The sequence below is a fragment of the Lagenorhynchus albirostris genome, chromosome 16 (assembly GCF_949774975.1).
Source record: "Lagenorhynchus albirostris chromosome 16, mLagAlb1.1, whole genome shotgun sequence".
Taxonomy (NCBI): Eukaryota; Metazoa; Chordata; class Mammalia; order Artiodactyla; family Delphinidae; genus Lagenorhynchus; species Lagenorhynchus albirostris.
In genome coordinates this window covers 38,766,978-38,779,394 of record NC_083110.1, presented here as the reverse complement: position 1 = coordinate 38,779,394, position 12,417 = coordinate 38,766,978, and the positions used below count along the sequence as shown (strand labels likewise).

The 12,417-nt window shown below is 36.6% G+C and overlaps 1 protein-coding gene across 2 annotated transcripts in view; it reads left to right on the top strand.

Annotated features, from left to right (window-relative positions):
• PARG (poly(ADP-ribose) glycohydrolase) overlaps positions 1-12,116 on the top strand; it is a 113,514-nt gene extending 101,398 nt beyond the window's left edge. For both annotated transcript variants that reach the window (XM_060126750.1, XM_060126749.1), the window contains 2 exons: positions 10,157-10,285; positions 10,984-12,116. In XM_060126750.1, the coding sequence (XP_059982733.1) occupies positions 10,157-10,285; positions 10,984-11,138 (284 nt within the window). In that variant the 3' untranslated portion in view covers positions 11,139-12,116. The remainder of the gene's footprint in view (positions 1-10,156; positions 10,286-10,983) is intronic.
• The last annotated feature ends 301 nt before the right edge of the window (positions 12,117-12,417 follow it).

Below are 12,417 nucleotides of genomic sequence, written 5' to 3'. Positions count from 1 at the left end.
TCGGGTTAAGGACACCCATCCTCCACAAGACTGCCCCTACTGCAGACTCTAGCTGCAAGTCTGGGGAGGGGGTGTCCCCCTGCCCACCTGCACCTCTTACCAGCTGGCTACCAGTCTTGGGAGTTTTCCACAACCAACCCCTCTAAGGTTTGATAATTCATTAGAATGACTCACAGAACCCAGGAAGGTGCTATTATAATTTTATTACAAAGGATACTCATAGGGTTTATGTATTTCAGCCTGTTGAGTTGTTGTCACATGGATTTATGTTTTATATGTTTACATTTTTGTGGCATGCTTAGAAAAATCTTCTCTATTCCTTTATTCTAAAGGCTTTCACCCATATTTTCTTCATATTCAAAAACAAAAACCGCATGTTGTCAGTTTTGGTGTTTTGAAGGTCTATAGAAGAAGGAATTTCTGGGTTTTATTTTATGAAATTCTTTATCATCCTGAATTTGTTTGAGGAAACCTGTTTTTCACTCTGGGCTTATTGATCTTATGACAGACACTTTTTTCTGTTTTTCTCTTAAGTAAAATAAATGAGTAGATTCATCTCATCAATCCAGAAACCAGGTCTACCATAAGCCTTGGTCATTTGTGATGGACAATTTGGGAAGCTTTATAAATGTGTTCATTTTGTTTCTTTTCTTCATGGCATAAAAGCCTTTCTCTCAGACTGCGGCTTTGCTTGCTCTGGTGACTATTAAGGGTAGTATAGTATACACAAGATTCTCATTGTGTAATTTTCTCAATTATTGAGATTATTTTTCTGTTGTGAGCATGTATTGTTTTGTTGGTTTTTTCCAGCTTTACTGAAATATAATTGACATACAGAACTATATAATTTTAAGGTGTACAACATAATGATTTGACTTACATCATGAAATGAATATCAAGTAGGTTTAGTGAACATCTATCATCTCATATAGATACAACATTAAAGAAGTAGAAAAAAACTGTTTTCCTTGTGATGAGAATTCTCAGGCTTTACTTGCTTAGCAACTTTCATTTATAATGTACAGCAGTGTTAATTATCTTTATCATGTTGTACATTACATTCCTAGTACTTACTTATCTTATAACTGGAGGTTTGTACCTTTTGACTACCTTCATCTAATTCCCTTTCCCCCAACCTCCTGCCTCTGGTAGACAGAAATCTGATCATATTTTCTTATGAGTTTATTTGTTTCTGAAGTATAACTGACCTACTTATACTACGTTAGCTCCTGGTATACAACATAGTGATTCTATATTTCTGTATATTTCAAAATGATCTCCATGATAAGTCTAGTTGTCTTCTGTCACCATGCAAAGATCTTATGTAATTACTGACTGTATTCCCTGGACTGTACATTTCATACCCATGACTCATTTATTTTGCAACTGGAAGTTTATACCTCTTCCCCCTCACCTATTTCTCTCCTCCTCCCTACCCCCTCCCTTCTGGAAGCCACCTGTTTGTTCTCTGTATCTATTACTCTGTTTCTGTTTGGTTATGTTTGTTCATTTATTTTGTTTTGTTTTTAGATTGTACCCATAAGTGAAATCATACAGTATTTGTCTTTCTATTCCACTTAGCATAATACCCTCTAGGTCCATCCATGTTGTTGCAAATGGCAAGATTTCATTCTTTTTTATGGCCAAGTAGTATTTCATTGTATATATATACCACATCTCTATCCACTTATCTATTGATGGGCACTTAGATTGCTTCCATATCTTGCTATTGTAAATAATGCTGCAATGAACATAGGGGTACATATATCTTTCCTAATTAGTGTTTTCATTTTCTTCAGATAAATACCCAGAAGTGGAATTGCTGGATTGTATGGTAGTTCTAGTTTTAACTTTTTGAGGAACCTTCATACTATATTCCATATATATTGCATCAATATATATTCTCATCAGCAGTACACAAGGGTTCCCTTTTCTCCACATCCTCACCAACACTTATTGTTGTCTTTTGATAATAGCCATTCTGAAAGGTGTGAGGTGCAATTTCATTGTGGTTTTGACTTGCATTTCCCTGATGATTAGTGATGTTGAGCATATTTTCATGTGCCTCTTGGCCATCTGTATGTCTTCTTTGGAAAAATGTCTATCTAGGTCCTCTGGCCAGTTTTTAATCTGGTTGTTTGTTTTTTTGGCATTGAGATGTATGAGTTCTTTGTATATTTTGGATATTAATCCCTTTTTGGATATATCATTTGCAAATATCTTGTCCCATTCAGTAGGTGGCCCTTTTCGTTTTGTTGGTTTCCTTCACTGTGCAAAAGCTTGTTCGTTTACTGTAGTCCATTTGTTGATTTTTGCTTCTGTTTTCATTGTCTCAGGAGACATATCCAAAAAATATTGCTAAGACTTATGTCAAAGAGCATACTGACTATGTTTTCTTCTAGAAGTTTCGTGGTTTTAGGTGTTACTTTTTTTTTTTTTTTTTTGCAGTATGCGGGCCTCTCACCATTGTGGCCTCTCCCGTTGCGGAGCACAGGCTCCGGACGCGCAGGCTCAGCAGCCATGGCTCACGGGCCCAGCCGCTCCGCGGCATGTGGGATCCTCCCGGACCAGGGCACGAACCCATGTCGCCTGCATCGGCAGGCGGACTCTCAACCACTGCGCCACCAGGGAAGCCCTAGGTGTTACTTTTAATCCATTTTGAATTTATTTTTGTATATGGTATGTGAAAGTGGTCCAGTTTAATTCTTTCGCATGTAGCTGTCCAGTTTTCCCAACATCATTTATTGAAGAGGCTGTCTTTTCCCCATTGTGTATTGTTGCCTCCTTTGTTATAGATTAATTGCCCATATAAATATGGGTTCATTTCTGGGCTTTCTATTCAGTTCCATTGATCTGTGTGTGTGTTTTTGTTCCAGTACCATGCTGTATTGACTACTGTAGCTCTGTAGTAGAGTTTGAAATCAGGGAGTGTGATTTGTCCAGCTTTGTTATTCTTTGCCAAAAATTGCTTTGGCGGGCTTCCCTGGTGGTGCAGTAGTTGAGAGTTCACCTGCCGATGCAGGGGACACGGGTTTGTGTCCCGGTCCGGGAAGATCCCACATGCCGTGGAGCGGCTAGGCCCGTGAGCCATGGCCACTGAGCCTGCGCGTCCGGAGCCTGTGCTCCGCAACGGGAGAGGCCACAACAGTGTGAGGCCCGTGTACAGCAAAAAAAAAAAAATTGCTTTGGCTATTTAGGGTCTTTTGTGTTTCCATACAAATTTTAGAATTATTTTATTTCTGTGAAAAATGCCATTGATATTTTGAAAGAGATTGCATCAAATCCGTTATTGTTTTCGTAATTTTAAAAAATCTTATTAAAAATGTTCTCAACAACATGGATGACCTTGAAAGAATGATGCTAAGTGAGATAGATACCATATGATCTCACTTATATGTGGAACCTTAAAAAAAAAAAGAGCTCATAGATACACAGAACAGATCAGTGGTTGCCAGAGGTATAGGATGGAGAGTGCACAAAATGTGTGAAAGAGGTCAAAAGGTACAGACTTCCAGTTATAAAATGAATAAATCGTGGGGATGTAATGTGCAGCATGGTGATTATAGTTAATAATACTGTATTGTATATTTGAAAGTTGCTAAAAGAGTAAATCTTGCAAGTTCTCATCACAAAAAATATGTAGCTATGTGTGGTGGTGGATGTTAACTAGATTTATTGTGGTGATCATTTTGCAATATATACAAATATCTAATTATGTTGTACACCTGAAATGAATATAATGCTATATGTCAATTATATTCTGATTGTATAAAAAAAAAAGTCAGCCGTAGGAACTGTATAAAAACTCCTCTTTTATAAGCCCACTTTCTCATTAGCCACATAGCATATATGAGCAAGGGAGCATTTAAATCCTAGATTAATTTCCAAGAGAAGAGAGCATTAAGAAAGAGATGTTCGCTGATGAACCAACATTAGAGAGGCAGAGCGGGTGCACAGAGAAGAATCAGAAGCTATGGTCCAGTTCAAAGTATTGATAGATTAAATAAAGTTGGTAAACAAAAACCCTTTGAGAGCAGATAAAGACAGGGCCAATATTAACTTCTCTGAACTGGCCATCTTTATCTGTCCCTAGGTCTTAGTAATGTTTCAGGAAGACTCATCTGAACCATCAGATGCTATCCCTACCCTATAAGAAAGAAGGGAGGAAGGACAGTTAAAACAAGCAAACAAAAAACTTCATGGAGGGAGAACATGGGCATATAATAAACCCTTAAACTTACATTTCTTTTATTAGAAATAAGGCTAAATATTTTTTAACATGCTTGTTGCCTAACTGTGCATGAGTTTTTTAGTTTGTAACAATTTAATTTTGAATGGCTTTCATTGTACGTTATGCTAACAACTAGTAAGAGAATATTTTTCATATATTCATTCATTCAACAGACATTGATTAACAGCTTTCTGCCCCAGACAGCCAATGGCCCTATGAGCCAGAGGGTAGGAAAGAAGGGACATAGGGAAGAGGGGCTTGATGCCTGTCCTCCAGCAGCAGCCAGTTACCTCCTGCAGGCTTGTGGAACCAAAGGGGCTCTCTCTGTCCTCCTGCCTGGCCCCTCATCTTTCTGAGGACCCTCTGGAGGCCCGTGGAAAAGAGCTTTTGAGTGAATGTGAATTCTCCTTTCTGGGGCTCATAGCTATTACAAAGTGACACTACCCCCACCTCCAGTTCACACTTGGCTTTCAAAATTTTATTCTCACCCATTTCTATGGTAGCTACCTCTTTCTCCTGTGTTCTTTCAAGATAATAGTTCATGTGTTTTGTCTCTTCTTGGTAGAGCTTGTTGTACTTTGGTTGCCCTGAAAACTCAGCTCTCTGGTAGACTCAGGAAAAGTTATGATTCTGTAGATTACTTGGCCTTTTCTCATTGTTAGATGGAGTAGAAGCACTGTTTTTTGCTTTTTTTGTTTGTTTTTTGCAGCATTATTTATCCCATCTCAGTAGAGACTGTTGAGTGGGCTCCTGCCCCCTAAGTGTACCACCAGGCACCCATGAGATTTTTAGGAGATAACTTGAAACCATTTCTAAATAGTTTTTAAAGCAAATTATGTTTGTTTCATCTCTTATTTCTAATTTTATTGCATTGTAATCAAAGAGTATAGATAAAATTATCTCTACTTTTTAAGAGTTTTTTGGGCTTTTACTTGTGGCCTAACATAATTGTTGTATATATTATGTTGGCACTTGAAAAGACGTCTCTGAAGGGTATAGAATTTATACTTTGTTAGATTCTATACCTATTAGATCAGACCCTGTATTTTTCTAGTTTTGTTTGCCTGCTTTCTGAAGGAATCAAGTGGTGCTCTAAAGTTCTTTCTGTTGTGTTTTTGTCAATTTCTCATTGCACATCCTCAGTGTTTATTTTTTGTACCTCTCCATACTGTGTTATCTGACTTGTGAAAGATTATGCCATTGCTAGCTTACCATAATTTGAAGCTATCTTGATGCAGTCCTGTGCATTTTCTTTTCTATCCCCATTCCCTACCTTCACTACCTAATAGTGACTTGCAAATAAAATAAGCTTAATGAATTTCTATTTGACAAATAGAAATTTCAGCTCCACCGCTTTCTGGCTTTGTAACCTTAGACAGGTTAATTAATCTTTTGGTGCCTTTATTTCCTGATTTTCAAAATGGAAATAATACTAACGTTTATTCAGTTTTTGTAAGGATTAAGTGAGTTAATCCTTGTGAATCTTGAGTTTGTCCTTTATAAAAAGCTGCTAGAATGTTCAGCATGCTACAGTATAGAGCTCAGTGTTAGCAGTTGTTACTAATGTTACATGCTAATGGCCTCAGACCATACCTGTGGTATAAAGTATCCATGGTTTTACTCATTTTTTGTTTGGTTCATTTGTTACAAGAGGACACTGTGAATTGTTTTTTGACATTATTCATATTTATTTGAAGAATTTTCACAGCTTAACATTGATGCCAAAAAGAAAATTAAAACCAAGCTCCCTGCAGGTTAATTTAAGTGATTATTTTGGCACCTAGTTGTGCTTGAAGTTAGAATTTGATGGTTTTATATCATACTTGGAGTCAGTCCATACACCCTATTAGATTTGTGATTTATTCTCATCTAAATTGTGATAACAGGAGAGTTCACTTAAATTGCGAGACATAATTGTCTAGATGTGCAAAGATCTTGGGGATGTAGTGAGGCCTGAAGACAGTTCTGTTTAAAATGATCTTTTGTTAGTGATTACTGATGTATTTAAGGTCAAGATTAATTTAAATTTCTGAAAATTTCCTTTGTGTATTTATAGTCTAATATCCAATGCAAGGAGAAAAGTTATAACAGATTATGGAATTATACTCTGAAAGAGTCTTTAGGGATCATCTGATTCAACTTCTTCATTGCACAGATGGCGAAAATGCAGGCAGGAGAGTTAAGTGACTTGGCCAAAGTCATAGAGCTTAGATAGCTAGCAGAAGGGCAAGGCCTGAGTTCAGGTCTTCAGTCTCCAGTCCCAGCTTTTGTTACCATGTGTACCCAAACAGAAATGGATGTGAAATCAAGAATGTAGTATGAACTGGTTCTCTTATTAGGATCCAGGCTCTTTTTTGGTAGATCTGTCAAGCTTAGCTCCAGGAGCCTATCCACAGGGACAGAGTGGCCTGTGAAGCATTTAAAACTTAAACTCTATAGGGAGATACATTTTAAATGTTTTTATTAATATTTTATTTCATAAATGGCAAATGACCAGTGATCTAGTATTTCTGTATGTAAGGACGAAGTAGGACTAAAAGGACTTTTCTTTGGGTCTCTCTCTCCTCTCTGTCTCTTAAATAGGAAATACTTAAAGCCAAATTTCATTCAAACCAAAAGATAAAAAAATGATACCTCTGGTAGAAGAAGATGACGATTCATTGGTTTCCCTTTTTATATGTAGTTTAGGTTAATTAGGAACCTTTTAAAATTGAGTGCACTGAAGCTTTAATGTATGTACAAGTTGGTTGAGTGGTTTTAATTAAAACGTATCTCTATTTTGAGATAATTACTTTCAACACTCCAAGATTAATGAGGCCTAGTCATGGTACCTCACATGTTGGGGATACTTAATAAATATTAGTTTGGAAATTAGGAAATACTTTGGTATTTTAGAATATCACATGTATTCTAATGTCTTACATTGTTTCCCAAATTTGGAGATACTCAGCTATATCAAATTTACTAGTTCATCTTAAAAATATTTTTCCTTCCTACATAATTTTTTAACTTTTTATTTGAAAATAACTTCAAATTTACAAAAAGTTACAAAAAGTTAAACAACTCTGTGTATGTTTATGTACATATATGCTTGTGTATTATATACAATTTTTTTCTGAATGATTTGAGCTTAAGTTACATACATTATACCCCCTTTGCTAAATACTTAAGTGTGTTTTTCCTATTCTCTTATATAAACACATTACAGTTATAAATTCATAAATGTACGTTGATATAATATTTTAATCTTCTCATCCGTGTTGCAGTTTTATCAGGTACCCTAATCAAACCCGTTGTAGCCATTTTGCCCTCCAATACAGGGTCCAGGGTCAGGTATTGCATTTAGTTAATGTCTGAGCCTCCTTTTGAATCTGGGTATTTCCACAGCCTTTCTTTGTCTTTCTTTTATGACATTGACATGTTTGAAAAATACAACATTCCTTGAGTTTATCTGCTGTTCCCTCATAATTAGGGTTATATTATGCATTCTTGATCAGAGCAATACCTATAGGTGATAGTGTCTGGAGGCACTTAGTAGTCATCTGACCCCATTAGTGATGTTAATTTTGATCACCCAGTCAAGGTGTTATCTGATTTTTCCACTGTTGCAGAGTTTTTTTCCTCTCTTGTAGTTAATTAAGTAGTCTGTAGGAAGACACTTTGAGACAAAATTTCCCTTAGGTTTAGCATCCTTTATTGATCTTTGCCTGATTCAGTCTTTACCATGATGGTTGCAAAAAGAGGATTATCTCGTTCTAGCACTCCCTCCCGACTTACCCAGTTAGTCTTTGGCTTTCTCCTGTGAGTAAAAGCCCTTCTTTCTCTCTATTTATTATATATTATCATTCCTGTGAACTCAGGAATTTATATTTTTTCAGTGATTTGTAAGTTATTACTGTACATAATATTTTGATGCTTAGCTTGTCCAGATTTGGCTAGTAGGAGCTCCTTCAAACTGGCTCTTATATTCTTGTGACAAACATCCATCAGTTTTCCTGTTTTTGAGCACTTCTTCACTTTCTGGTATAATAAAACATTCTGGGTTCATCTTGTACCTGTCCTGTCCTAACCATGGAATCAGGTGTTCCATGAGGAATACAGCTCTGTTAGGTGGCATGGTATTAGATACCAAGATCTGGGCACTAGATGTGCTTATTGCTACTAAGATGTCTTCTTTTTGGCCCTTTCAGCAGACAAAACTAAGAAATGCACATACATACACACACACACTCACTCTCTCTCTCTCTCTCACTCACACACACACAAATGTACATATTTTAGAAGTCATGAGTACATACCAGTGCCTTCCATTTCAATCTATCAATCACCACAGAGTTCTTTTTTGTCTTTCCCCATTCCGTGTTGTATTCCCTCTTCCATACTGAGAACTACAGCTGCCAGCAACATCAACAAATTAACTCATTTGTTCAGTCCTGAAATATATTTTAAAATAGTTTCAGAATTGCTTCACCTGCACTACTGTGGTAAGCAAATCTAGTAAAAAGAGTCCAGGAATTGTTTGCAATTCTTTCCTCTTTGCCCAAGACTGAAGGCATATTAGTCAAATATTGTGTTCATAAGTTACTTGGATTAGTTCTTACTTTCATCCTTTCATTTTTCCTTTCCCTGTAGTGCTATTCTTTTGAAATAAAATTAGTTTTACTTTGCTTTCAGCTACAGGTTCCTCCCCATTCCCATTCTTATTGTTTTAATTTTGTTTTGAATATGTAGAATATTAACATGCTCTCAAAAAATCAAAACTATATTTATCCTCCATAGTGTTTTAGTTTGATTCCCACCTCCCATTTTATGAAGGAAAAGATTTGTTACTAGCAAAAGGGCATTTATTGTACCTTTGTTCATTTTTGTTATTTAAAGTAAATTTTGTCGGGCTTCCCTGGCGCAGTGGTTAAGAATCTGCCTGCCAATGCAGGGGACACGGATTGGAACCTGGGTCCAGGAAGATCCCACATGCCATGGAGCAACTAAGCCCGTGCACCACAACTACTGAGCCTGTGCGCCTAGAGCCCGTGCTCTGCAACAAGAGAAGCCACCACAGTGAGAAGCCTGCACATAGCAACAAAGAGTAGCCCCCACTCTCTGCATCTAGAGAAAAGCCCATGCGTAGCGACGAAGACCCAATGCAACCCAATGCAGCCCAAAATACATAAAATAAATTTATTTTTAAAAATAATTAAAAAAATAAATTTTGTCTATTGAGATTAAGATTATAAAGGAATTTAACTTTTGGAAATATACTCCAGGCTGAGTGATTTGTAACTCTGATTTGTGGGGACAGTGGTTCTCAATGATTTTCCTTTTCCAGTACACCAGAGTTAACTGTCCAATGTTTTCAGTAACATTCACTCCATGCTGTAGTGATTGGGTGGAGGTGGGAGTGCAGGAGGGATAAGGATGTCTTCTCTAACCCATTTTTGAGAATGCTTGCTTGCTGTAGGGTTAATGAGAACAGTAGAACCTCCCAAGTATATTGCTCATGGGAAATCACAGAGACTCCTTTGACAGAAAAAAAACAATGACTATGTATAAGATAAAATAATTAAATCAAGCAAGCAAACACAAAAATTTTAGTTCCAGATTAGTGTAAGTGAAAAAAAAAAATACCACTTCAGTGCCTTAACTGTGCTGCCTCAGATGCACCTTCCTTTGTTTTCCCACAAAGATGCTTACTTACTTGGGAATTCTGTGGCTTGATGATATTCTCAGCAGCATGTCTGTTAAGTCACAAAACTAGATGATTTATATTCATCCTGTATTTGCCATTGCTAATAACGTGTATATTAGGTTTATAAATCTTTAATCCAGGATAAAGCTATGACACCAGCTATAATATTTACCTGGTTGAAAGAACAGAAGGTATCTTGAAGTGTCATAATATAGTTGTGTTTCTTCTCTTTGCTACAGCCTTAATACAGATACTGGCAGCTGCTGTAGCTGAGCGAGATGTGGTTTATTTCACCTTTGGGGACTCAGAATTGATGAGAGACATTTACAGCATGCACACGTTCCTTACTGAAAGGAAACTGACTGTTGGTAAGTAGGGGATAGTCTTGACACTTGGTATCTAGATGGATTGTACACCATCCAGGAGGAGCACTTGCTAAATCTGGATAGATCATAGTGGATAAGAAAAAATGGAAGTGTGACTTTGATGGGGCGACAAGGTCTTAGAGGGGCAACACTTGCAGAATCTTTTTCTGGCAAACTTTCCTCCTCAAACTTGAATGAGTATGTCAGCTTATTAATTTAAGGCCGAGAAGTTGGAGTTAGTGTCCACTTTTTACTTTTTTGTGTATAGAAAACTGAAAGAGGGAAGGTATTGGCGGGTAAGTTAAAACCTAAGCGGCCTCACTCTGAGTCATGTTTATCAGACATGCCAGCATCCTCCATCTACTGTTTCGGCTGGACCTGAAAGGCCTTGCTATATGGGAGCTAAATGTAAAATTAGAGTTGCCACGAACTCCCAAAACAATGCATGGATGATGCACCATGTATAGCCTGCTGTAATTATGAACTAATAAGTAGTTTCTTTAAGGTATTCTAAAAAATTTTAACTTTATATCAGGAAAGCCTTCCAGGCTTTTTTTTTAAAAATAAAGCCTTCATGCTCTATTTTCAAAAGCCAAATGTGAGTATATTATTTAGATTAAGATAAAACTGAAGTGTTCTGTAGTAGTTTTACCCATCTACATACCTTAATGTGCAAATTGGTCTGGCTTTCTGCTCTTCAGGAGAAGTATATAAGCTGTTGCTACGATATTACAATGAAGAATGTAGAAACTGTTCCACCCCTGGACCAGACATCAAGCTTTATCCATTCATATACCAAGCTGTTGAGTCTTGTGCGGAGACCACCAACCAGCCAGGACAAAGGACTGGGGCCTGAGGATCCAAGTGAATAGAACCTCCTTCCACCTCTCATGAGAAACATCCTTTCTGAACTGTCAGGTGTAACATATGAACTGACTTAATATAAATGTGTATATAATCCACATTTGTAGGCAAGGATGCAGTCCCTTCCACAAACATAGATTCAGACATATTTTGTTTCCATTTTTTTCTATTTCAGTCTTCATTCTTTGATTTTTCTTTCTTTTGCCCATAAGATTTCTTGTGAAATTTCATGAAAGTTTGTGCTCAGCCTGTCAGGTCTCTTTTTTGATGCCTGTATATTATACAAATTGCCTCTGCAGCTAGCAGATGCCAGGGAAGAAGGTGAAATCCTAGAATCTGTTTAACTAACTGGGTCTGCTAAAGATCTCCCTGTGAGCCTTTCACCCCCTACTCTTCTTATGATTGCATTGTTGGAGTTTTTGATTTTTGAAAATTAAGAGTTGGGTTTTTTTTTTTCATACATGTTACATAATGCAGATCCCCTGCGTTAAAAGTTTTGTATTTAAGGCAGAATAATTTCCAGAAAGTTATTTAGTGACATCACCTTTATCTGTAATGGTTTGTCTGTCCTTTTTCCCTGATCAATTTTTATTGATACTGTTTTTGGAAACTGACCTAAATGGAAGGAAATGTAGAATAAAAGTGTTTCCCAAATGGTGTTTAAAAAACAAACAGATTCAAGAGACTTGAAGGATCTTTTGTTTCTTGGGGTTTTTTTTTTTCTTTCTTTTTGAATTAGGATTATTGTTTGTTCCTTGGTGCTTGAGGCATATTCATATAACCAGAGTTTAGAAACTGGGAACTTCATGGTGATCTGTACATAGTGAAGTTACTCTAGTACTCAAAGGTTATATAGTTAATAAATTTTCATTAACAAATCATTTGTCAAACTCCCATATCATCTATATTTCATATATATAAAAATATATGTTCTTTAAGTGTGTCTACATGCAAGCACATAAAATCTAAATAAAACTGGAATTGTGGAAATGATTAGGTTTAGGCTTTATTAGGGGCTCTGTTTAAAATTCTTTATTTACAATTGTGTCCATTTAAAATGGGCAACAAACATAAATACTAATGTCTCTCAGAAGTTAAAGCCAATGTCAATTCTGTGTTAACTGAGAGTAGAGTTTAATCACAGAAGCACTTATTTATATTTCTAAAGTAATTCTAAACCCTACTGTTGAAGTTCTAGTTTATAGTCAACTGTCAGGAAAAGCTATTGGTGGTCAAATCCTATTAATAAGGAGTTTTAAGTAGATGGTCCA